General features: G+C 42.3%; 2 protein-coding genes across 2 annotated transcripts in view; both read left to right on the forward strand.

Annotated features, from left to right (window-relative positions):
• Positions 1-415: 415 nt before the first annotated feature.
• On the forward strand, positions 416-15,033 carry laynb (layilin b). Its single transcript, XM_017713051.2, has 7 exons — positions 416-755; positions 3,884-4,175; positions 9,535-9,692; positions 9,811-9,858; positions 11,013-11,099; positions 11,253-11,370; positions 13,334-15,033. Exons 1-7 carry the CDS (start codon positions 680-682, stop codon positions 13,629-13,631), a joined length of 1,077 nt encoding a protein of 358 aa, XP_017568540.1. The 5' UTR covers positions 416-679; the 3' UTR covers positions 13,632-15,033.
• Positions 15,034-17,356: 2,323 nt separating this feature from the next.
• sik2b (salt-inducible kinase 2b) overlaps positions 17,357-27,269 on the forward strand; it is a 50,046-nt gene continuing 40,133 nt past the window's right edge. The window contains exons 1-2 of the mRNA XM_017713050.2: positions 17,357-17,846; positions 21,382-21,498. Coding sequence (XP_017568539.1) covers positions 17,709-17,846; positions 21,382-21,498 — 255 coding nt within the window. The 5' untranslated portion in view covers positions 17,357-17,708. The remainder of the gene's footprint in view (positions 17,847-21,381; positions 21,499-27,269) is intronic.

Genomic DNA, 27,269 nt, shown 5'->3' on the forward strand with positions numbered 1-27,269 from the left:
CCCCCTTCTGCGACCCTGAGGGAGAAGCGGCTCAGAAAGTGTGTGTGTGTGTGTGTGTCTAAGGCAAAATTTCAAACAACGTCCCTATTTTAAGACACTTGAAGTCAATATTTCGATTGGCATTCACTCAAAATATATAGTTTATATTCTAACATATTACCACAAAACGTTTGTGGCAAGCCTTTGCTTCCCCCTCTCCATGGCAGCAACGGGCCTCTGTAGCAGAGCTGAAGATTCAGCTGCGGCCACACAGTCCAGTGAATGGCTGTGGTGCTGCAGAAGCCTGAGGTGAATGTAAACTATTCGAGCTGGACGGTGAGGGACTTCAGTCCATACAGCCCCACAAAGACCCCCTATGAGCCCGAATCCATACATTTCTGCATGTTTAGATCAAATGAGAACAAACACGGCGGTGAAGTAAGACGGAAAGGGAAGGAAAATAAAGTGGAGAAAGTGTGTGTATGTGTGTGTGTGTGTGTGTGGAAGTAGGTTAGGCTAGCGTTCCTGTTAGCATGCAGCCAGCCAGCCTCTCTCCGCCTGGACCGTCACACTGGAAACTCTGAACTGTTTGGGCTGCAGCTCTGACCGAGGAGGACGCTTCTCCTGCTTCCCCTGGAACAAACTGGACAGCAACAGTGCATCGTCCACCCGCCTGTTTAGGGAAGAAAAATATGTAGAAATGGATTTTGTGAAACTGATCGGAGCCGTTTTGGCCGTTTGTTGTCACCCAGGCTGCGCGTTAAGAGGATTCGCTAGTAAGTATGCGGATGTGTAAAATAAGTTATGGAGAGAGGCTAACGGTCAATAGGCCCGTTCACCGAGAGCTGTCATGTGAGGTTGGGTGTTTTTGAGCTTGAAACTGTCCTTACATTGCTGTGCATTAAAGTAAACTACTGTAAATAAACGCGCTGCCTCTGTTCGGTTAGGCTGTTTCTCGGGGAGCTCTCCGGAGGAGTTCACGGTGCGGTGTTGTTCATGCTTTTATCTGTTGTTAATGCGTGGAGAGCGATTGGTTTACATTTAAGGTCTGAATTTGGTCCGACACCAAAGTTCTAGACACGGGAAAAACGGTTAACTTTACTGCTAGACACGAACTGCTGTCTTGCTTTCTCAAATTTCTTTGAACTGAGTGTTAATACTGAGATTTAGTCACTTTAGTCAAGGACTAGAGCGCTCAACACACACACACACATACACACACACACACACACACACAAATATATATATATATATATAAAGCTGATAGCAGCTTTGATTTCCACTGCTGGTTAATTCCTAAAACAGGATTAACTCTTGTAGAAGTTGAAACATTGAGAAGGGGTGGGCGATATCGCAAAAACAAAAACATCGCCAAACATTTTCACAATACACAAAATGTATCGTGATATTTGGGGTTTTTGTTTTTTTTTTGCTCAGAAATCACACTGTAGGACTGATATTATCCACTATATGCTCAGAAATCACACTGTAGGACTGATATTATCCACTATATGCTCAGAAATCACACTGTAGGACTGATATTATCCACTATATGCTCAGAAATCACACTGTAGGACTGATATTATCCACTATATGCTCGGAAATCACACTGTAGGGCTGACATTATCCACTATATGCTCAGAAATCACACTGTAGGACTGACATTATCCACTATATGCTCAGAAATCACACTGTAGGACTGACATTATCCACTATATGCTCAGAAATCACACTGTAGGACTGATATTATCCACTATATGCTCAGAAATCACACTGTAGGACTGATATTATCCACTATATGCTCAGAAATCACACTGTAGGACTGACATTATCCACTATATGCTCGGAAATCACACTGTAGGGCTGACATTATCCACTATATGCTCAGAAATCACACTGTAGGACTGACATTATCCACTATATGCTCAGAAATCACACTGTAGGACTGACATTATCCACTATATGCTCAGAAATCACGCTGTAGGACTGACATTATCCACTATATGCTCGGAAATCACACTGTAGGGCTGACATTATCCACTATATGCTCAGAAATCACACTGTAGGACTGACATTATCCACTATATGCTCAGAAATCACGCTGTAGGACTGACATTATCCACTGTATGCTCAGAAATCACACTGTAGGACTGATATTATCCACTATATGCTCAGAAATCACACTGTAGGACTGACATTATCCACTATATGCTCAGAAATCACACTGTAGGACTGACATTATCCACTATATGCTCAGAAATCACACTGTAGGACTGATATTATCCACTATATGCTCAGAAATCACACTGTAGGACTGATATTATCCACTATATGCTCAGAAATCACACTGTAGGACTGATATTATCCACTATATGCTCAGACATCACACTGTAGGACTGATATTATCCACTATATGCTCGGAAATCACACTGTAGGACTGACATTATCCACTATATGCTCAGAAATCACACTGTAGGACTGATATTATCCACTATATGCTCAGAAATCACACTGTAGGACTGACATTATCCACTATATGCTCAGAAATCACACTGTAGGACTGACATTATCCACTATATGCTCAGAAATCACACTGTAGGACTGACATTATCCACTATATGCTCAGAAATCACGCTGTAGGACTGACATTATCCACTGTATGCTCAGAAATCACACTGTAGGACTGATATTATCCACTATATGCTCAGAAATCACGCTGTAGGACTGACATTATCCACTGTATGCTCAGAAATCACACTGTAGGACTGACATTATCCACTATATGCTCAGAAATCACACTGTAGGACTGATATTATCCACTATATGCTCAGAAATCACACTGTAGGACTGATATTATCCACTATATGCTCAGAAATCACGCTGTAGGACTGACATTATCCACTATATGCTCAGAAATCACACTGTAGGGCTGACATTATCCACTATATGCTCGGAAATCACACTGTAGGGCTGACATTATCCACTATATGCTCAGAAATCACACTGTAGGGCTGACATTATCCACTATATGCTCGGAAATCACGCTGTAGGACTGACATTATCCACTATATGCTCAGAAATCACGCTGTAGGACTGACATTATCCACTATATGCTCGGAAATCACACTGTAGGGCTGACATTATCCACTATATGCTCGGAAATCACACTGTAGGACTGACATTATCCACTATATGCTCGGAAATCACGCTGTAGGACTGACATTATCCACTATATGCTCGGAAATCACGCTGTAGGACTGACATTATCCACTATATGCTCGGAAATCACACTGTAGGACTGACATTATCCACTATATGCTCGGAAATCACACTGTAGGACTGACATTATCCACTATATGCTCGGAAATCACGCTGTAGGACTGACATTATCCACTATATGCTCAGAAATCACGCTGTAGGACTGACATTATCCACTATATGCTCAGAAATCACACTGTAGGACTGACATTATCCACTATATGCTCAGAAATCACGCTGTAGGGCTGACATTATCCACTATATGCTCGGAAATCACACTGTAGGGCTGACATTATCCACTATATGCTCAGAAATCACACTGTAGGACTGACATTATCCACTATATGCTCAGAAATCACACTGTAGGACTGACATTATCCACTATATGCTCGGAAATCACACTGTAGGGCTGACATTATCCACTATATGCTCAGAAATCACACTGTAGGACTGACATTATCCATGATATGCTCAGCCAGGTATATTATAGGGTAAAGTGACATAATTTGTCATAACAATAAATATTGTCCTATTGCCTGCTGCTAATTGTGAGATATCTCAAATGATTGAGTATTGTGTCTGTGACTGATTCTGATGATATATGTTATGTGCTTCAGTTGTCTGTGTTTTCTTGACTGCATGACAGGTCAGAGGATTTGCCGCCGGGGCACTGAGAAGCCTTGCTATAAGATTTCACACCACCAGGACAGTCGGTTCAGGGTGGGCTTTGAGGAGGCCTGGCGGACGTGCAAGGACGATGACGGGGAGCTACTCAGCATAGAGACAGAAAACGAGCAGAGGCTGATCGAGAAGTTCATACAGAACTTGCATGCCTCTGATGGGGATTTCTGGATTGGGCTGCGGAGGAATCAGGGCTCAGGAGCTGGAGACTGTTCTTCACGGTATTACTGGATGGATCGTAGCCTGAGCACCTTCAGGTAAGATTTAGGCTCCTGCCTCTTATTTTTAGCCAGAGGCTGTGAACCAGCATGACTGAAGTGTCACCTATTTTTCCAATACAAGCAAAGTCTAGACGTCTGCAAAGCATAACTGGCTGAATTAGTGGGGACAGTTCTTCGTTACAGACTAAGTGATGCACACATCATGAATGGCCAATTCCAATTTCCTCACAGTCTAATTGGCCGATGGCTGACTATTATAATTTTTTCATTGTTTATTATTATTATTTTTATTTTTAATTTTTTTAGCACGCAGTTTGTAGGGGCTAAATGCACACACTAGCACATTTTCAGTACTTTCTAATAACCAAAGTTGCAATATCAATTAAATGGCACTTAGTAGGCACACAAGCATTCAGATACAGCACATTTAAATGCATGTACGTGGTCCATGTAATTTGCATAGTAAAACTGCAACTAAGATCAGCATCAATAACAAAAATAAACTGGCCGCTTGCCCAATTGGGTGTTTGAAGCAAAAATCTGATTCCAATCAATTCTGATTATGTATCCCTACTGTGGACACAAACCTAACTATGTTCTACCTTTGAAGTGAAAATTTGGCATTTTCACATTTCCAACAGTTTTTTATAGAAGAAAGGTCAACGAACAGTAACTATGCCTTGAGATGCAGGATTCATAAGGAGAGAGATGCTTCTATTAGGGACGCCGGATGTGAAATTCTTCACCAATGACCACATTGCTGCCGATACCAATGTTAAAAAGGGATAACCTTTTTGATTTTGAAAGAACACATACACACCATAATCCATACAGGGAATACAGTGAGCGTAAAACAAACTCAGATAAAAAGCTCAGTTAAAAAGAGCAATAATTGGGCTCCAAAATTATACATCATTTCAATAGAGGACCAATAATACTTCAGTTTTTCTATTTATCTGCAAATAATAAATTAGCTACTGATATGTTGCGCACTCATAGCTTCCGTGCAGTTGTTTGCTTACGTTTGGAGTAGTTTATTGTTTATGGTATGTGAGTGCTCCCATGCAGTTGCCTGCTAGAATATATTTATCATACAGTTTGGGTCAGTTGATTTGGGTCAGCCTGACACAGTTAATTTGGGTCTGTATCTAGACCATCTGCCACCAGTCAGGAATTCCTGCATTAGGCTTTAATAGGCCTGTATTAAGTGTGAGTTTTGTTATACTAAAATGCATGGAGCCAGCCACAAACTCACAGGTGGACCTGGGCACACCTGGCCCTCCCACCAACAACTACAGTCACTGAATTGACTTGAGCTAAAAGTGCAAGACCCAGTGCATAGACTCAATTTCTATCATCCAAAAAAAAGACATCCTCCCTAAGTCATTACAAGACAGTGGTTAAAAGCAAAATTAAAGTGCCTTCCACCCTTTTCATCTTCAGTGGATTAATGGCATTGTATTGCTTAAAATTTTAAATCTGCTGCTGAAAGCTTAATATCTGGAATATCACAGATGTACACACACAGTCATCTTGGATGTCCAGAATACACCAGCGCCGATGAAAAAAACACAGTAAGACTGTCCTGTGCTGTTTATATTCATTACGGCTGCAGCTGATGAGTCAAAGTGAGTTTTAATCACTTGGAATGAAATCTTAATTTTGAATGCATGAGTGTTCTGCGCTCTGATCTGTGAAACTCCAGTGTTTTTTTTACTTCATGTACACATACAGAAGTGAGTTGTCCTGTGAGTGATTGTCACGCCGGGGAAAACCCCATCGGAAGCTCTTATTTATAGATTAATCTTTAGTCGTCATGAGTTATTTTCTACAGACCAAAACAGCTTCTACATAGGAGGACCGTTAACGGCTACAGAGTCGGGCTTTTTCTTTCAGACAGTGCGATTGAAAGCCGCAGACACTGAGTAACAGCCCATTCTGCTAGTGTTTATCACTCACTTACAGAGGTTTTTTTTTTTGGGGAGGAGCACAGTTGATAGACAATATTCAGCCAACTGACAGATACATTTCATTTTTATGAGCCAATTAGAACTAAGATATTATAACCGAAAAAGTGAAAAAATGGCCACATATTGTGACCAGTAAAGTTTTACTTTCCCATATTTGATTTTCCCTCTTCAGCAGCTTTCCTATGAAAAAGCGTTAATATGTATAAATGATCATTGTTGGCAACCAGGACAATAATTTTTTATTTGGTTTGTGTCTAAAATTTATGGAGAACATATTGATTTGTATGGATCAATTCAGTTTTCTCCTTGGAGCGATGCTGCTGGACCCCAGCTACAAGGGCTTGGTTTCTGAATTTCTTATTTTTTACTCCTCATGAGTTTTCATATCGGCACAAAAGGGGCTCTAGAGAAGGTCAGAGCCCTGCTCCGAGCATTTAAAGGAGTGAACAAAGCACAGGAGCAGTAATGATAGAGTAATAGTGTTAGTGTATATACTTGTTTTAATGTACTTCTGTACAGCATCAGAATGAGGACTCTGTGTGAAAAGGCATTGGGCTTTGTTGCCCCGCTTTGTCACAAATAAAAACTGTCCTAGATAAAAATGAATATGCTACAATGTAAAATATACCGCAGTATGATGACCTACAGGTCAAAGCTACTTATGTCAGTACATAGGAGCAGGGTTGGGATAGCTACTGAAAAATGAGTACTTAGCTACTTTCCCAAAATGTATAGCTAGCTACAATTTAGCTACTTTTCCAGAAACAGTAGTGGCTACTTTTTAGCTACTTTCAAAGCGCGATTGTCAGAACATTTGTGAATCTCCACCTGACACACCAAACAGGCCCAACTGACAGTGTGAACGCAGAAGAAACACAGACTTGAAAAGCTGCAAATATACAAGATCACCAAAAAGTGTAACCAACAATCAAACTCACACACCCAACGGTGTGAAGACGAAATGCAAAGTCAGTCATTCCAGGTTTTTACAAACAAAAATCAACAAAAATAACTGAATACAAACCAGAGACTTTTGAGTAAAACACTTTCAGCTGATGAAATAAAACTCCAATTTAAATATTTCAGCAATATACACAGATCAGGCATAACATCATGACCACCTCCTTGTTTCTACAGTCATTGTCCACTTTATTAGCTCCACTTACTGTATAGCTGCACTTTGTAGTTCTACAGTTACAGACTGTAGTCCATCTGTTTCTCTGATACTTTGTTACCCTGTTCTTCAGTGGTCAGGACCCTCATGGAGAGCAGATACTATTTGGGTGGTGGGTCATTCTCAGCACTGCAGTAACACTGATGTGGTGGTGGTGTGTTAGTGTGTGTTGCACTGGTCCGAGTGGATCAGACACAGCAGTGCTGCTGGAGTTTTTAAATACCTCAGTGTCACTGCTGGACTGAGAATATCCAGCCAACCGCGTCCTCTGACCACTGATGAAGAACTAGAGTATGATTAGCTCATACAGTGCAGCAAGATATGTTGTCTCTGGCTTTACATCTACAGGGTGAACCGACATCGCAGGTGCATCTAATAGAGTGGACAGTGAGTGGACACAGTGTTTAAAACTCCAGCAGCACTGCTGTGTCTGATGCACTCGTACCAGCACAACACACACTAACACACACCACCACCACGTCAGTGTTACTGCAGCGCTGAGAATGATCCACCACCCAAACAGTACCTGCTCTGTGAGGGTGGGTCCATGGGGGTCCTGAGCACTGAAGAACAGGGTAAAAGGAGGCTAATAATGTATCAGAGAATCAGATGGACTACAGTCTGTAACTGTAGAACTACAAAGTGCAGCTATACAGTAAGTGGAGCTGATAAAATGGACAATAAGTGTAAAAACAAGGAGGTGCTCATAATGTTACGTCTGATTGGTTCGTGAACATTTGGGGTGAGAATCAGGCCTGAATAATCGCTCCACTGCTGCTGAAGCTGCACAGCAGAACTAGATTTCTAGGTATAACAACATAATAATCCTCCTCTGCTGTAAAATCGTTATATCACACAGTTCTAACACAGTTTTCACAATAAATGGTCTTAAACACTGGAGTTAATTCATAATTGCTAATTCACCCTTTAGCACTGAAGACTAACGTGCAGACTGCTGGTTACTATAGCAACGCAGATAACGAGACGACAAAAAGAGAGAGAAGACGAACATCGATCATTTGGAGATGAACGGACTTATTTACATTTATAAATCACTGGTTTGCTGATATGTTTAATCTGCAGCAACTCATGAAACTGAAGTCAGCTTCTCTTTCTCCTGCTTCTCGTTCGAATTCTCCCGTTCCACCTTAAATGGAAGATCAAGGTGGACAATCTGCAGTCATTTAAGGTGGAACAGGAGAATTTGAGTGAGAAGCTGGAGGATGAGAAGCGACTTCAACCTCATAAACAGTCAAACACCGAGAGACGTTTTACAAGAAACTCGCGGAGAAGTTTCCCGAGATGTGAGAAAAGTGGCTACAGCTGAGCTGAAGGTTAAAGTGAGTCTGAGTTTGTGTTTATATTTTCAGCCTGTTTATCAGCCCATACTGAGATATACTTACCGCCAAGAGGGTAAAACAGACGTGAAATGTCATGCCTCCCAAAGTGGTTTGATTTTTGTTGAAAAAACGGCTCTTCCTAACATTTCGGTTGCGACCCCTGAGTTAAGCCTACTAGTAAGGGGTGATCAGTTCGTGGGGCGAGCGCATGCCTGTTTGCTCCAACTGTCCGTGGCTCAGTCATTACTGCACAATCGCCACCAGCCCAGTGAACGGCCACGCTCTGTGGTTCATTTTTCCCACGTTGACTGAAACCTGTAGCGAAATTGTGAAAATTTTCGCTATAGCTAACCAAAAATTTGTAGGCACTGCAGCTACTAGTTATATTTCATAAAACTGTAGCAGCTACAGATACCAGCTACTAAAATTTATAGTTAGCTACAAAAAAGTAGCGCGTTACTTTGCTACTCCCCATCCCTGCATAGGAGGACCTCTAGTACTTTGTGAGATAAAGATTCAGGAGATAGATGGTATTTTGAATGACTGGTTATACAACATTAGTAGTGAATGCAGGTTCCCTATATGAAGCGTACAAAGAAAGCACATGTGAAACTTTTAACAGTTCACAGCTTCTTCCTTGCTTTGATGCTCATGATTTAAACAACTAGCATTCATATAAGGAGAGTCAGGTTTTGGGGCAGGGTGTAAATATCAAAAGTTAGATAGCAGCATAAAACAAATATGCTGCTGTAGTTTTAATGAATGGAAATGTTAATATTTATAGTCATTTTATTCAAGATTTAGTGATTTTCCAAAATTGATCATCCCAGTCCTCATAGTTCCAACGCTAGGGGATTTAGAAAAGTCTAACACTAAGGCTGCTGTGTGATGTATCATACTGTCTGTTGCAGGAACTGGCTCTTGAATGAGCCCTCGTGTGGCAGTGAGTACTGTGTGGCACTGTACCACAGGTCCTCCACTCCAGCTGCTCTGAAGAACCACTACATGTTTAAATGGAGTGATTCCAACTGCCATACCAAGAACAACTTCATCTGCAAGTACTCAGAAGGTGTGACACGTATTATGCAGAAGTTCTGTCTGTTAGTTTAGACTAGTGAGAGATTATGTAAATGACTTTTTCCGGAACGTAAGGTCTTCTGTCCCTGTCTGTCTCCTTGTGTGTTTAGAAAAGTCTCTGGTTCCTACTCCTGCAGGAAATTCCACTGCTCTCACAGGTACACACAGCATTGCATGGCCACTGACTTCACTTTCATTGCACACAGTTTCAATGGAGACTACTTACTTTAATACACACAGCTGTGTCACTTAAAAAAAGTCTAATCTGCAGCTTTCGTCTGTTTCCATATAATGTCATTTGTTTAATTAGTTGCAGTAAAATTACTATTAAAATACTCAGCAGTGAGACGATTTAACACCGGACCTATTCAGTTAATATTAAAAAGAATATCAAGTGTTTTGTTAATAATACATTTGACATTTGGCTTTAATTTAACTATTTCAGTGTTGCCATGAAAAAAAAACCTTTTAAATGTTTAAAAGTGGTTTAGCCACAACTTTGGTTTGTAATATAAAAATTCAGGTTCTGTATATAAAGTGTGGGACTTCCCTGCTTCAATACACATAATTCAAGTGATTAGCTATTTATTAAGACCTTAAAAGGCAAAGTCAAGTTTTGGGGCATTAAAGGTTTGAGAGCACTAATTTAAATTACCATCTTAAAATCAGAAAATAGGCTGCAAACAGACGACAATCTCAAGCATACATCATGGTACATCAGGTGCCTGATACATTTTTGTTAACAGATGTTCCAGCTGTTACAGTAATGCTCTTAAGGTGTTTATGCGTATTAACAGTCAACACAGCTGTTAAAATAGGGGAAATGTACAGTTTTCCAGGTGTAGTCAGTGAGACAGGTTTGGTGCCCAATTTTTACTTCTTACTTCAATTTTTACTTAATGTTTTAAACATTAGCTGCAGGGCTAACATTGCTGAAAAAAAGGAGTCAATAGTGACCCAAATTTTTTCTGTGAAATAAATTCTCTCAGCCCACTCAAACTCATCTCCAGGGCTTCTCATCCTCGTTGTGATATCCAGCAGCTTCGTTGGAACATCGCATTTTATGATAAAGCACACCGACAAGCCTGTGCAACCTTAATGTAGGTGGATTTGGGATTTATTTACAGAAAAGATTTGGGTGACTATTGCCTTCTAGCGTTTGCTAGACACATTAGCCTCGAAGCTCCAGCACGAAAGAAAAAAATTTTGGACGCCAAACATGTCCTAACTGATCAACTACATCTGGTGTAAGTGGAAAACTTTGCAGAACTGCTTAACATTTCTTGAAGTAATTGACACTGTTTCTTTCCAGATATTCCACAGACAACTCTGAAAACAGAACAGCAGCCTGTCACTCTGGATTATGAAAAAATAAAAACAGGATTCTCCGAATCATCAGGTAATGCGTAGTACCAGTTTAATAACATGTCGTTAGTACCGTGTCCTTGTTGTTTTTTGGCTTGTCTGTTTAATAATGTCTGATTTTATTAGGGGTTAATGTCTGTTTGTATAATTACTACTATTATTATTTAGAGTGCATTCCTTCTCTTAGTGTCTCTTTCAGATGACAGCATCAATGTTTACTACATCCTGCTGGCTACTGTGCCTGTACTGCTGCTGCTGATATTGGTGGTTTCAGGGGTCTTCTGCTACAGAGTCATGGCCAGGAAGTGAGTGAATATAGAAAGTGCATAGAAAAATCTAATCCATCCATCCATTTTCTAAGCCGCTTCTCCGTCAGGGTCGTGGGGGGGTGCTGGATTCTATCCCAGCAGTCTTCAGGCAGAAGGCAGGATACACCCTGGACAGGTCACCAGTCCATCGCAGGGCAGACAGACAGACACAGACAGTCACTCACACACAGGGGCAATTTAGCATGTCCAATCGCCCTGACTGCATGTCTTTGGACTGTGGGAGGAAACCGGAGAACCCGGAGGAAACCCACACAGACACAGGGAGAACATGCAAACTCCACACAGAGAGGACCCCGGTCACCCGGCAGGGGAATCGAACCCAGGCCGTCCTCATGACAGCGACACCGCTCCCCTCACTCCAAATGAAGATGATCAGCCACGACATCACGTCTGAAGTTAGCTTGTAGCTAACAAGTAGTGGAAGCTTATGGCCGCATATTAATATTGCGTAAACTACATGCATACATTGTGTGAGACACTTGCCTCAGAACATGCCGATTTATGTCTTTATGCTTTGATTCTTTTTAGCAAGCGAAAGAAAACAGTGGCCACCGATGATTGTCTTGGCTGTCTGACTAAATTTAGGGTAAGAGGGAAAATAAATTTGACTTTTGGGCAAAAAAAGGTTTGTCCTACCATATCATGGAAACCATCAGTACTTAAAGAGTCTGACCAACTGCATGTTTCATTACAACGAGAGCCTAATTTGTCATAATTAGTTCAATGTAGCCCAGCATTGTATGTGTAAATGTTGAATAAAAATCATTATATTTATAGTTTTGCAGTATTTTAGTGTCTGTTCGAACTTAAAGTTGCACTACGTAAGATTTTGCAAATTGCAAGAAGTAGCACGACTGAGTTTCTTTGAGAAAAACCCTGAAATATGGTGTGCTCTGCTGCACTCCATAAAGCCTGAAATAATCATTTAAGGCGTGGGATCGGATTTCATGGAGGTTTTTCACATTGCGTCATTCATCTTCACATATCACCCTCCCAGACTGAAAATGGGGGTTCGGCTCAATGTTTAAGTCTCAAATGCAAAATCGACATTATACTAGTGAAGATATGGTGACAATACTATCGCTCACATCCTCAGAAGACACATCCTTCACCTAGTTTGAACTGGGTCCTCTTTGAATACTCTCTCAATGCGCTCGCAAACATCAGATTCTTCCGCTTGCGGACGGGGTCCGAAGCGCAACCCAGTTACACATTTCCACAAGAGAGGTCTCCAATTGTTAAATAGTGCAGTTTTAATGAAAATTAAATATTGTGATAGGGAGCGGGAGACTGACAGGCGGATTGGTGCTGGGTCAGCAGTGATGCGGGCTCTTTACCGGTCTGTTGTGGTAAAGAAAGAGCTGAGCCACAAGGCAAAGCTCTCAATTGACCGGTCGATCTACGTTCCCACCCTCACCTATGGTCATGAGTTTTGGGTAATGACCGAGAGAATGAGATCACGAATACAAGCGGCTGAAATGAGTTTCCTCCGCAGGGTGTCTGGACTCTCCCTTAGAGATAGGGTGAGAACTTCGGTCATCAAGGAGGGACTCGGAGTAGAGCTGCTGCTTCTCCACGTCGAGAAGAGCCAGCTGAGGTGGTTCGGGCATCTGGTTAGGATGCCTCCAGGACGCCTCCCTCGGGAGGTGTCACAGGCAAGGAGACCCCAGGGAAGACCCAGGACACTCTGGTGTGACTGTATTGCCCAGCTGGCCTGGGAGCGCCTCGGAATCCCCCCGGAGAGCTAGCGGAAGTGGCCGGGGAAAGGGAGGTCTGGGCCTCATTGCTTAGGATGCTGCCCCCGCGACCTGAACCCCGGAGAAGCGGAAGATGATGGATGGATAAATATTGTGATACTTATCATATATTGTGAAAATGTCTACAAGTATTATGATTGTATTTTCATCAAGTATATTGTTTTCTTGCTCTGTCTTTGCAGGAAAAAGGAGCAAAACGACATCTACGCTGTGCCTGGGCAGTGGATATCTGCTGGGGCCCTTAAAAACTGTAGCCACACTCCCACAGACAACCCCAACCAGCATGGGGCCCACCTGGAATACATGAGCTCAGAAATCAGCAGAACATTCATTGTTAGGGGGCTCAGCAGCCGCTTTGAGGACTATGAGAATGTGCCGAGCAACACGGCGGGATTCGTCACTAACGACATCTATGAAGCCTGCCGCAGTCCAGCAGCCGTTGAGGCAGGATGGGTGGAAAACGACATCTATGGGTACTGAGGATACTAAAGCTGTGCATTGGTGGGACCAAAGCTGTGTTACCACCTTTCCACCTTCCTGTTCCCTCCTCAAACTCGCATCAGACATTCTCTAGTTCCATTCTTGCTCCTTGACTCTAATATGACCTACAGTGACATACACAGCGGTCATGTGAAGTGGCATCGTTTTGGTGGACAGTAGGCCCAGGTCTCCAAAACCCAGTACAAAGAAGAGATGTCATCGCCTCGTAGCTTCCTTTGTGGACACCAGTGTCCGGGAACAGGACGGTTGGTTCGGAAAATCTCACGATAGTGCCCTGACCCTTCTGCTCATCTGAACAATGTCCAGTCCCGCCTCAGAGAGGGCCTTCTCCAACGGATGCCCATTGAAATGCCCTTTGTTTTTCAAACTCTAATGATTCTGGAATGGCCTCCCAGTTCAAAGGCAAAAACAGACCGTTTTGCTTAGCTTGGATATTCCAAACTGCTAAAGAAATCCTGCTCATAACACCCTAAAACTATCAATGTTTCATCTTTTTCCTTGTGGCTTTGAGATAATGCTGAGAGAAACATTGTCAGTTTCCTTTTGATTGTTCTGAAAAGTGTTCATAACAGTTAGGATAAGGAATTCAGATTTGAGATTCAAAGAAGCGATTTCTATGTGTATATATATATATATATATATATGTGTGTGTGTGTGTGTGTGTGTGTGTGTGTGTGTGTGTGTGTGTGTAAATATATTCTGTCCTTTATCTTCAAAGATTTTACAGCATATGAGGGATAAATGATTGGTCGTTGCTTCCCAAATCCATCTCTATGGTTGGTGGTACTACATAAATTTTCAACATGTCAGTGCACCCACAAGGTTTGTAACAGCAGTCAGTTTCTCAAGGAGGCACTGGGACTACATCTATCGGACTACACTAACCAATGCTTTTCACTGACACTCATGTAATGTTTACAGACATTTTATGGCAAGCTATTAAACAGTGTATGGTGATCGTTTAGATGTAGCTCTGTTAATTATGAAAATTCCTGAGGCTGATCATTTAGCAGTATTATATACATAAGACCTACTTCAGATAGATGTGTTGAAATTTATATTATAGCATTTAATTGTGCTTGGAAAAATAATAAACAGCTTGTAATCACTGGTTGATTAGGTATTTAATGTTTGTGGCTATCTGTATGCTTGCCTTGCCTAAATTACTGCGTGTTACAAAATGATTGTGTGGTTTTGTAAAACACTCTTCTGATGAAAGAGCGAAAGGGCAGAATGTGTCAGTGAGGCATTTTATGTAACCGAAGACCGCGATGGCGTCTGTTATCTGCCAGCAGATGTCACTGTTTGATAATGGAGCCTTCTCAGTGGGAAGTTGTTTGTCCTCTAAATTGTCTCTAAGAGTAAAATGCTTTCAGATTGATGCAGTTTTTATATGCTATAGTGCATTTTATGCTGATGTGTTTGAACTGTATATGTTAGTCTTCAGCAAATGAAGGCACTGTAATTTCACAACAGTGCATATTATATAATACTAATTACTTAATTTGAACATTTTACACAGGTAGGCCAAGGTGGCGTCAGGAGTCTTGCCTAAGGACTCTTATTGGTATAGTGTAGGGTGCTTATCCAGGTGGGGATTGAACCCCAGTCTGGGGTGTAGAAGGCAGAGGTGTTACCCACTACACTATACCAACCTACCAGCCTAATTGAGCTAATGTACAAGAACTTCAGGACCCCATGTGCTTAAGTCTAATGTTGATGTACTTTTTTTTCTGAGCATCTTAAATGATAATTTTACTCATGTTCAAATGCATTTGTGAGGGATCGATATTCAGTTCTACTTTATTCATTCATTAGGGCCTGTATTATTTTTTTGCGTTCAGTTGTGTTGGTGACGGCGCCTGGGCTGCTTTTACTGCTGCTCACACATTTCAATATGAGCTTTAGCTTTTTATTTTACACTAAAGGTGAAGATAGTGCCTACCTTCAGCTCCTGTGCTCGTAAATAATGTATGTACTAAGACGTTTCACTGCTTTTCTATAAGCAACTCAGTATCTGAAGTTGTTTTTCACTTCTACTGAAGTTTGTCTCATTTACTTCTGTTTGACTCACTATTTATTATTTTATGAAAGGGGAACTCCACCATTTTTTTAAAAATTGTGCATAATTAAATGGCTGAGATGTAAACAGAGTCATTCAGGGTGATTTGGTGTGAAAGGCTCCGCTCTATAGAAACTTGCCCAGGCCTGTCACAGTGGTGGTGATAGGAACCAGACGTCTGAAGAGTTTTAACGTCTCTAAAAGCCCCCCTTACAGAAAGTTATTACATTAAATGGTGTTTATATAATAGTTTTGTGATAAAAAAAGTTTGGCCTAGAATGTATTTGATTCCATTTACTTTAATCCATCCATGGCGGAGGGATACTCGCAGGGCACCTTAAGGCAAAATAGTCCTCCCAAAGAAATGTCTGACTTTTACCTTCAACATTACATATAAGACAGAAGACGTGAAGGTTCACTGGTGGTCTTGGTTAGTAAATAAGATGGCTATATTTGTGTTGTAAACATTGCGACCCCCCATATATACGTCAAACCACTGAAATGACTGTTTACATCTTAAAGACTGAATTATTGCTCGGATGACCTCTTGTTAATACGTGTTACTTTAGATACTAGATACTTGTTCATTTGGCTAATTAAATGCGTTCTCACTGAGCAGCTGTGCCCGTTTTGGTGCTATTAGATCTCCTGAGGGCTGAAACTGAAGTCGTGGCCTGTCTGGTTTAACATGCCCGGGGCTAAACTGACGAAAGCTCTGCCTCGCTACGGCCAGGTAGCCTCTTATATAGTTACATAAATCACACTAGGAGGGTTTCGGCGACTAAACTCGCTTTCCGAAAGCACACGTAGAATAAATGAGTCCTAATCTCGACTCCCATTCTGTAGAGCACGATAAATAAATCACTTTAACCGAAATTGCTGCTGACCGGACTTCGTCGTCTGCAAGAAAACACCGGCGATGTCCGAATCATTCTTTCGAACCGATTCGCTTCAATAAATCGGTCGAACCGACTCCATCATACAAGTAAACTTTTCGTAGTACTGAGTATTTTGTTTAGCCTCATAGAGCGCCACACTGTGCCATATGAACAGCGGGCGTCTCTTCAGCCTGTGTATTTTTCCCCATTCCAGTCCGGCTCCTTTTCAGCGGGCTCAAGCGGCGACACCGGACTGACTCGCTGAACCGAATCTCACCGTGACTCGTGAATCAACTAGTCGTTTAATCGGACGAAGGGGTCAGAGTCGGTTCGGATGAAAACTGAATCGAACTTCCAGTCACCGCGGCGTTGTGTGTGTGTGTGTTTTACTTCTCCTTTGTCAGAACTGTTAAGGCTGCCCGCTGACGTAAGACGTGGCTGCGGTCGCCCTTGGCAACGAATTGGCACCGAAGCGAGGAACGGCTTGAAAGCCCCGCCCCCTCTACAAATACCCCCCTAGGCTCTGACGTCAATGTCACGTCAACGGAGAGAACACGACGCCTCCTCGCGCTAGTCCAACTCGTGCGCTCGCTCGCGCTAATGGAGCTGAAACGCTAGAGCTCTATTGTATCTGAGAGAGAGAGAGAGAGAGAGAGAGGGGGAGAGAGAGAGAGAGAGAGAGAGGAGGGGGAGAGAGAGAGAGAGAGAGAGAGAGGAGGGGGAGAGAGAGAGAGAGAGAGGAGAGGAGAGAGAAAGAGAGAGAGACAGACAGAGAGAGAGAGGAGGGGGAGAGAGACAGAGAGAGAGACAGACAGAGAAAGAGAGAGAGAGAAAGAGAGAGAGAGCTGGCGTCACACTTTCTCAGTCCTCCTGAACGGCTCCTTTCTGCTCAGTGGACCAGCGAGCGCGCTGTCCGGCGGTCCGCGAGTCTTATTTACTCTGTGTTTATGCGAATAGACGCGTTTTAGCGGCAGGGGCAGGAGGAGGAGGGGAGGGGGGTCGCTCAGCTCGTTATCTTGACTCGGGGCTGTCTGTCTGTGAGTGAGTGTGTGTGTGAGTGTGTGTGTGTGGCAGGGCTTCTATCTCCCCTCTCCCCCAGCGCTGCTACCAAACAGCATGGTCATGGCTGACTGTCACCAAAAAGCAGCGCTCCGGGCTCCGGTCCGCGTGGGCTTCTACGACATCGAGCGCACTCTCGGCAAGGGCAACTTCGCCGTGGTGAAGCTGGCGAGGCACCGGATTACGAAGACCGAGGTGAGTGAGAGACAGAGACTGAGAGCCGAACACGCCTGTGGGGAAAACTTCTCAAGTTTGGGTTGTTGTCGCTGCTGCTGCACATTTCCGTTGCGAGAACATATCGAGTTCCTCACAGAACAGCAGAGCAGCAGGTTGTCACAAAGCCACACGTGTGAAAGTGCAGTCGCCTGCCTGCCTGCCTGCCTGCGCTCTCTGACCTTTGCTCAGGTGTGTACTGGCGTGGTAAAGACACTGGTGCACATTCGAGGGGGGCGTGGGGGGGCATATCCTCTCCACTTTCTGAGACTGTGTCCGATCAGTATCAGTGAAATCAAGAGCTGTTAGATATTGAACATTATAAAGCTTCCAGTTACAGCTCGGAACTCTAATTATACCCCAAATAGATGACAACCACAAACAGACAGAAGCACCAGCCTCTCCTGCAGTCCTCTCAACACTTCTTCACTGTACGGTGGTCATTTATGGACTTAACAGTTGTTAATAGGTCTTAAAGACCGATCGTCACATTTGTCATTATTGAGAAAATGTGATAAAATATTTACAGTAACCTGCAGGTGAGACAGACAAATGCTGCTGTGTTAAGCAGCTAAACTGAATTGCCGTATGATATTATGAATCCTATTAATAAGATTATTTGTTTTTGCCCAAATTTGCCCACTTAGGTGTAGTGCGCTCAGGTGGGCTTTTCCCTGGCCTTCCCCTTGTGGCCTGACAAGAATCTTATGGGTCCCGTATGTGCAAATACCTTTCAGTCAATAAAAAATGACGTTGTAATTTGCTTGTTTACTCACAGTCGGTGTCCCAAACATGCCGACGCTTTCCGGTCATGCCATTCAATGCACTGGTATGCAACATAAAGCTAAATGTATACGTTGGGGTACTTGGAAAAATGAACCGCAGTGAAGGGTCCGCGGATGAGATGCACAATGAATAAGAGGGAGATGAACGGATGTCAGGGCTGTTTGGAAGCTAACTGGTGCGTGCTGTATGTTGTGTCAGTGGGTATACAGCTGTGTCGATATCTACATGAACACAGCCGAGATTTTAGGGCCATGGGCCCCAGTGTGATGCCTCACCGTAGTTACACCTCTGTGTAACTTTCAGCGGCTTCTGGCGAACAGGTTTAAGATATAAGAACATTATAAGAATGCGAACCTCGCCCTCGCTCACTGTTCACTCCCAGCAGGCGATAGTGAAATGTGTCCAGCGTGTGAAAAGTGCTTGGGTCAAACGCACGACCTTATTGTTAGTGGATATATGGAGCATGCTGCTGAATTGTGCCCTGGTTGCGTAACCAGCAATAGTGATTTTGTGATAATGCACCTTCCGTCACAAGCATACCTGGTGCCCGAGTTTGTCTGCATGCCCTCATTGAGCAGCTGAAGCCTTTTTTTGTGCAATGGCTCAGAGACATTGTCTAACTTAGCAATTTTGATTACATCAAATACAAAGAATGCCTTTTTATTACAGTATGACATTTTTTACACAACCATCGGATCCCTTTTGGGTTCCAGACAACTCTGCCGAAACAGCATCTGCGGAGAAGATGTTGAATTTCACAGGGGAGCAGTGTGTCAGGGAATTAACATAGTTAAGAGGATTATGTTGTACAGGGCTGACGTCTCTCTTGCTGCTCTTGACGTGACTCACACTAATGTGGGGCTGCTTGGTTTTTGTTGGAGAGGTACCGTTCCTTCATCCTCTCGTGTAATAGGCTGGTCTTCTCCACTTGCACGGATGACTTGAACGCTGGCTTTCACTAGCAGGAGCTGAGTGCTTGTTGAAGAAGGTCGCTCCACGCCTGGTGCCAGCGATGTCCGTGACCTCTGAGGGCATTCAGTGGTCAGGACAAGTCACCTCGCTTACTGCTAGTGATGACTCGCTGGCTGTACATAGTTCCGTTTGATCTGTGGCAGCGTGATTAGCAGAATTCTAGTGAAAGTGTTGGTGTCGTGATATCTCACGTTACATGTTTAGGCTGTTTTTGAAACTAATTTCTGGGGAAGTTCAGTTCAGTTCAAAATCTGGGACAAATTTAGGGCCTTAAAGGGGTACAATCAGCTTAAGCCTTAGAAATCGAGGACTTTTGCTTTTGTTTTGTTTACCTTTAAGTATAATTGTACATGTTATTACATAGTGAGTTACATAATGAATTGCATTTACATCTGAGTTATTTTCTGTGTTGAGATCTTCACTGTGTTTGTTTTGATGTCAAGAAATGACACACGTGTGGCAAAAACATAGTGTTTTTTCAGCTAAGGAAGACTGTAAACAACAATATTTTCCATCATAATTAAATTACAATACAGCATATTTGCTTCTACTTAGAAACATAATTATGGTATCAGCTGAAAGTTTAAAATTCGCATTTTCAAAAGGATGCATTTGCTTGTTTAATGAGCTACAAGTGAGAAGCAATTAACCGTGAATAAAACCGTGCGTGTGTTATCTTGTGATGACTGTGTGAACTCCAGTTATTATTCAGCCATTATCTTTAAAGGGGAATTCCACTGATTTTTCATGTCTATATAATTCGAAGGCTGAGATGTAAACAAAGTCATTCAGGGTGGTTTGATGTGAAATGGCTCATCACTGCCTCAGAGTTTCTGTACAATGGCGACAGGAACCAGGAGCCTACAATACAAATATAGCCATTTTATCAACCCTCCCAAACCAGTGAACCTACACATGCCTTCTGGGTCTTTTATGTAATGTTGAAAATGATAAAATAGTGTAAAAGTCTGAAAAAATTTGGGGGAGTATTTTGCCTTAAGACACCCTGCATGTACGTCTCCATCATAGAAGGATTTATAACATGTCTTGGGTATCAGGCGAAGTATTTATGACCATTTAATGTAATAACTTTATGTCTGGTTCCTATCACCATCACTGTAAACAATACTCAGTACATTTCTCTAGTTTCTTGTTTCACGCCAGACCGCACTGAGCGACGTTTTAATGACGTTTACATCTTAATCATCTCAGAAAAATCTGAATTCTTCTTTAAGACTTATTCTTATGTAACTTCTATGACATCCTGGGGTTGAAGGGGTTAATAGTTAGAGGTGGACTCATGTCCAGACGACAGGCTCCAGGTCACAGCGTGCACCTCTCCTCTTCTTTGAGTTGTTGTCACACAGAGTTTGTGCCTGTTTACACCAAGAGCTTGCTCTTATTCGTCTGCCTTGTCCTTTCTTCTCTGCTTCATCTGAAGGAGGTGGAGATTAACACTTCATCAAGCCTGGAAAATCAAGGAGTTTACTGCTTCTCCTCAACCAGTGATCTTTAGCCGCAGGAAATTATTTGAATTATTAAGCTAGTTGATGACACAGAGGGCATTTAGCTTTGGCAGACAGGTGCACGTTGGCACCTCTCACATGTGACCTGCCTTTCATCTGCGCTGGGGATTGTGAGGAACAGTTCTGCTCACCTCGCAGGCAGTGCTGAGACTAATGAATGCACATAGGCAGCAGCCTCAGGCATTAGTCTGGGTGCTAACTATAGTGTGTTTGCTTTGCCCTTGATTCAACAGGTGGCCATAAAGATCATAGACAAGACCCAGCTGGACTCTGTGAACTTGGAGAAGATCTATCGTGAAGTGAAGATCATGAAAATGCTGGACCACCCACATATCATTAAGCTGTACCAGGTAATTATTAACGGTTCAAATAGAGACTTATTACTATCATTTCTTATTACTGTCATAAGATACATCGCTTGCTTTGCTACTCAAATGTAATTACATAAGCACATATTTATTACAATGTGCGTTAAGCAAAGAATTGTATTTACATTCCATTTACATCCTGATTTACATTCAGCAGCTTTGCCTCTGCCTGTCTAAGTTACTTGCGTTACAACTGTACACACAAGAGAAACTTTTCTTTAAATTTAAATGTTAATCAAATATTTCCTCTTCTGCCTATGAACACAAATGCCTTTGCAATTGGAAGCTCACTTTTAGCAAACAGTGTTTCTGTATAGTGCCAATAAAGGGTTCTGTGACAACAGTGGATCCCTTCATGGTGCCATATAGAACCATTTTTAAATATAAAAAAAATATGTATAATAGGTTTTATACACACACACACACACACACACACACACACACACACATATATATATATATATATATATATATAAAACCCCAATTCCAGTGAAGTTGGGACGTTGTGTAAAACAAATAGAAACAGAATACGATGGTTTGCAAATCCTTTTCAACTTATATTCAGTTGAATACACTACAACACACGTGTCAAACTCAAGGCCCGCGGGCCAAATGTGCCCCGCCGTGTCATGGTAACATAATCGGCATGAATTGTGGGAAATGGAGTTTATGGTCAATGCACGCTTTTAGACTTAATGATTAATTATTCCGCATTGACCTTAAACTACATTTCCCACAATTCATGCCGATTATGTTAAGCGTGAAGCGACGGCATTAAGCCACTAGATTACAGCGTGTACTCTTCGATGTGATTTTTTTCAACAAGTGGAATTAAGAAATAGCTACAAATATGGATCCCAAAATGTCCAGGCAAAGAAAAATTGACGCTGATGGAAGACAGTTTCAAGAGAGATGGGAAGGCGAATACATGTTTGTGCTTCAAGGAGAAAAACCGGTATGTCTTTTGTGTTATGAGGCGGTGGCGGTTGTCAAGGAGTACAATTTACGTCGGCACTTTGATACCAAACATGGAGCTAAGTATGCCAAAGTTAGCCTTCAAGAAAAGCAACAAATTGTACAAGAATTAAAAGGCAAACCTCTCTGTCTGTTGGATATAGCTGCCATGCATGGGACCACTACGGGACGGGACATTTTTGATGCGGTGGAGAAGTCCTTAAGTAAAAATGCATTGCCCTGGGAAAAATTGGTTGGATTAACCACAGGCGGCGCACCTGCAATGTGTGGAGGAAAATCGGGCTTGGTTGGACTAATGAAAGAGAAAATGCAGAAAAGTAACTGTACGTTTGGTTACATGTAGTTACATTTATACTGTCTTACAGTTACATCTGGCACTTTGAGGGCAATCATTATGCTGATGTGGCCCTCTGTGAAAATGAGTTTGACACCCCTGCTCTACAAAGACAAGACATTTAATGTTCAAATGGATAAACTTTATTGTTTTTTGCAAATATTCACTCATTTTGAATTTGATGCCTGCAACATGTTCCAAAGAAGTTGGGACAGGGGCGTGTTTACCACTGTGTTACATCACCTTTCCTTTTAACAACACTCAATAAGCGTTTGGGAACTGAGGACACTAATTGTTGAAGCTTTGTAGGTGGAATTCTTTCCCATTCTTGCTTGATGTAGAACTTCAGTTGCTCAGCAGTCCGGGGTCTCCGTTGTCGTATTTTGCGCTTCATAATGCGCCACACATTTTCAGTGGGAGACAGGTCTGCACTGCAGGCAGGCCAGTCTAGTACCCGCAGTCTTTTACTACAAAGCCACGCTGTTGTAACACGTGCAGAATGTGGCTTGGCATTGTCTTGCTGAAATAAGCAGGACGTCCCTGAAAAAGACGCTGCTTGGATGGCAGCAGATGTTGCTCCAAAACCTGTATGTACCTTTCAGCATTAATTGGGCCTTCACAGATGTACTAGTTACCCCTGCCATGGGCACTAACACACCCCCACACCATCAGAGATGCTGGCTTTTGAACTTTGCGCTGAAAACAATCTAGATAGTCCTTTTCCTCTTTGGCCCGGAGGACACGACGTCCATGATTTCCAAAACCAATGTGAGATGTAGACGCGTCAGACCACAGGACACTTTTCCACTTTGCGTCAGTCCATCTCAGATGATTTCGGGCCCAGAGAAGCCGGCGGTGTTTCTGGGTGTTGTTGATATGTGGCTTTCGCTTTGCATGGCAGAGTTTTAACTTGCACTTGTAGATGGAGCGACAAACTGAGTTCACTGACAGTGGTTTTCTGAAGTGTTCCTGAGCCCATGTGGGAATATCCGTTACAGAATGATGTTGGTTTTTAATGCAGTGCTGCCTGAGGGATCGAAGGTCACGGGCATTCAGTGTTGGTTTTCTGCCTTGCCACTTACCTGCAGAGATTTCCCCAGATTCTCTGAATCTTTTGATGATATTATGGACTGTAGATGATGAAATGATTTAAATTCCTTATAATTGCAGGTTGAGAAATGTTGTTCTTAAACTGTTGGACTATTTGCTCACGCAGTTGTTCACAAAGTGGTGCACCTCGCCCCATCCTTGCTTGTGAACGACTGAGCCTTTCAGGGATGCTCCCTTTATACCCAATCATGACACTCACCTGTGGAATGTTCCAAACAGGTGTTTTTTTGAGCATTCCTCAACTTTCCAAGTCTTTTGTTGCCCCTGTCCCAACTTCTTTGGAACGTGTTGCAGGCATCAAATTCAACATGAGTGAATATTTGCAACCCTTGATGAAAAATTTTATGGTCGATTACACCATGTTTTTGTTATTGCTGATAATAGCTGTGACTTCTACATGTTAAGCTGCTTGTTCTCCTGCTTTTCCTCATCAACAGCTGATATTTACTGTATCAGACCAGTGTGGATGTCATCAGTTCTCAGGCCATAGTTAATGACTAACTTCTCCCCAGGCTTTCATGAGTCCTTGTTAAACTCATAGCCCGACTGGATGTTGGCCTATGTTACAGTAGAAAGTCAAGTCCCTCGCTGTAGTCTGGCTGTAGCAGCAGACAAACTCTTCATGAAGCGATAACTCCTCTTTCAGAGTTACTTCCAAGCCCCATTACGTAAGGCTTTGGTTCACTTCGGTCATTGGGAATGTGAACAGCGCTTCATTATTATACAACCGAGCGGCGTCAGTCCAAGTGTAGCTGTGTAATCGCGGTGTATCATTATTTCCAACAGCTCTTCCATTCAGGCCACATGGGTCAATTAGTCATTTCCTCTTGGGCCACGTAAACAGAGGGCAGCTCGGCAGGCTCCCGCTGCCTCATCACAAACCCCCAGCTTCCCTCAGCCCCATCTGCCTGAAACCAGGGTCCACATATGCAAACGCATATTCATGCTCTGTACACTACAACAGTTTGTCAATATTTATCTGTGGCTCAGACCCCACGTCATATATTTACAGGATTACCCCGCAATTATCATTTTTCAGGCCTGTCTCATTGAACCATAAAACGTACAGAGGTTACATGCAAGGGAAAAGGCAATGTCCACAAAGCTGTCTTTTTTTTTCTTTGCGTCTCTGTTTCTCTGGATACTTGGGTATGTCATTGCATGTCTAATTGCTGCGTGAGGACAGTTTTACAGTAGTGTTGCTCATCATTAAAGATGAAGTGACAGAACGCCAGTGGTTTGTCACGTCAGACCTTAGCAGGACAGTTGTACAGCGTAACGCGAACATTTGCATGAGATGATTCTAGTTATTTCCAGGCATTTGCATATTTGGCAGCTGATTTGGACCAGAAGTACTTTGTGGTCAGCATGTTATGAAAATTTCCTGAGATCATGGCTTCCATCTAGACAAGTTTCTGGAAAGGAAAACATGGCTTAAGAACATGATTCATGTATTGGATTGTTCCGCTGACTTTATTAGTCAACACCGTATTGTCTTTAAAAGGCGAAATGTGAAAATCCTGTAGAAAGCAGTTGTGCTCCAATAATGTTGATTTAAACAAGACCGTCTCGGCACAAACGAAGCAGATGTATCAGAGAATCCAGTCCAACTGCCTGTGGAAAAGGCCTACAGTAGTGTTTTCTGTGGGCCTGGCTGCACGTATCAGATTTATAATAGATCCTCTCTCCTGCCTACATTTAGCCCTATTCATCTCTTTGTTTTCTTTGGCTAATTTTGGAGTCCTCCCACACATCGCTGGCTCAGTTGTGGCTTTATGAATCAAGCTTACGATCTGGCCAAGCAACAGCAAGCCAGTCTGATTCATGCCTACACCATTGTGCTGCTAACTAAATGAGACATATGAATGCTGCTACAGGGACAGCAGCAGGCCCTGTACATTTTGTCCGTTTTGAACATGGACCCGTTGTTCTGTCTTGTGTGTGAACCCACTGTGCTCTCGCCATGTGGTTTGTTTGTCTTTGTCATCCTACTTGATCATCTAGTGTGCTGCATGAGACACCCTGGGCCCCAATGTACTAAGCCTTCTGCGTCAGTTTCAGCCATAAATCTGACACGTTCTGGCCGTCTGTTATGTATGTACAAAGCTGCTGCATGCGCCTAAATGTGCATTTATGTAAAAATGCAAAACACCCTTCCTTCGTTCATAAACATTTTCATAAACGTGCATTCGAGAGAGGATCTCACACATGTATTTTTCAAAAATCATGCAAAAAATGGGTAAAGATATCGATGATATGGCAGTTTTGTTTTGTTATTGTGGTACTTCTTTGAAGTTCTTTGTGGGTGTTGTTGTTACAAATAACACCAACCGTATGTTTTATTTAAAAGGCAGCATAAGTCCTGTAGAGTTAATACAACACAGTGAGTGAAAAGTTGAGCAATCTTTTGTATTTGCAGTTTTTGACAGCAGTTTTAAAATTTGACACTTCCAGCATGTGACTATGTGACAATAAAGGCTTCATATCATATATCATATCCTATGAAAATTTCTTTAAGCACCGTGGTATTTTTTTCCATACTCTCCAAACTTCGTTTTCCACAGAGTTTTCTCCACCTTTAAATCCAACTGTGTTGTTGGGAGATTTCCTCAGACAGTGGCAGCAGACACGAATCAACACTTAAACATAAAGAGTATGTACCACAGGTTAAAACTACTTCAGAATCAGATGTGTGTGCATATATGTGTATATATATATATATATATATATATATATATATATATATAGATATAGATATAGATATATATGAGAAGACCCAGCAGCTGCAGTATGCACCCATAATTGCCTTACAAATCCTTTTTTTTTTAATCTGGAGTCGGGTTATCTGGGATGTTTTGGTGGGAGAGAACACTGCTATCTCTGCATCACTGAACTTTCACTTTCTCTTTTGACTCAAGCTTGTTGACGGCTCCACTTTTCCCCCGCTTTTTAAACTGTTCACTTCACAGTCATGCAAGCATATGGCCTTAGAACCTGTTTACACCTGGTTGTTTTGTGTGTCTTAAGTATCAGGATTATATTCAGATACATCATTCACATATGAATGCAAGTGTAAGGGCATCCAAGACTCTTTTTAAAGTCTAGGATTCAGGAGGTGCATTTAGCCAGATGTTATTCCAGTATGAATCATCCATCTCTCCAAGCCATACATGACAATTAAAATCTCTCCCAATAACGTGACTGCATCTCTCTGCTTTTTTCATTAGTAGGAAAAGACCGCCCACTGGACCGCGGCTTCTCTGCTTCTTTGGTTTAGCTCTTAACATGAGTTTCTCCGTTCAGTTACTGGCCCAGACTAGCTAAAATAAAGCGC

Source organism: Pygocentrus nattereri, chromosome 17 (assembly GCF_015220715.1).
Source record: "Pygocentrus nattereri isolate fPygNat1 chromosome 17, fPygNat1.pri, whole genome shotgun sequence".
Classification (NCBI taxonomy): Eukaryota; Metazoa; Chordata; class Actinopteri; order Characiformes; family Serrasalmidae; genus Pygocentrus; species Pygocentrus nattereri.

What these genes read in the sequence shown, in the direction of transcription:
- laynb (XM_017713051.2), top strand. Translation starts at nt 680, where the DNA reads ATGGATTTTGTGAAACTGATCGGAGCCGTTTTGGCCGTTTGTTGTCAC. An exon ending in CGTAGCCTGAGCACCTTCAG is followed by an intron (nt 4,176 to 9,534) that starts GTAAGATTTAGG and finishes TGTCTGTTGCAG; the next exon opens with GAACTGGCTCTTGAATGAGC. An exon ending in TACAGAGTCATGGCCAGGAA is followed by an intron (nt 11,371 to 13,333) that starts GTGAGTGAATAT and finishes CTGTCTTTGCAG; the next exon opens with GAAAAAGGAGCAAAACGACA.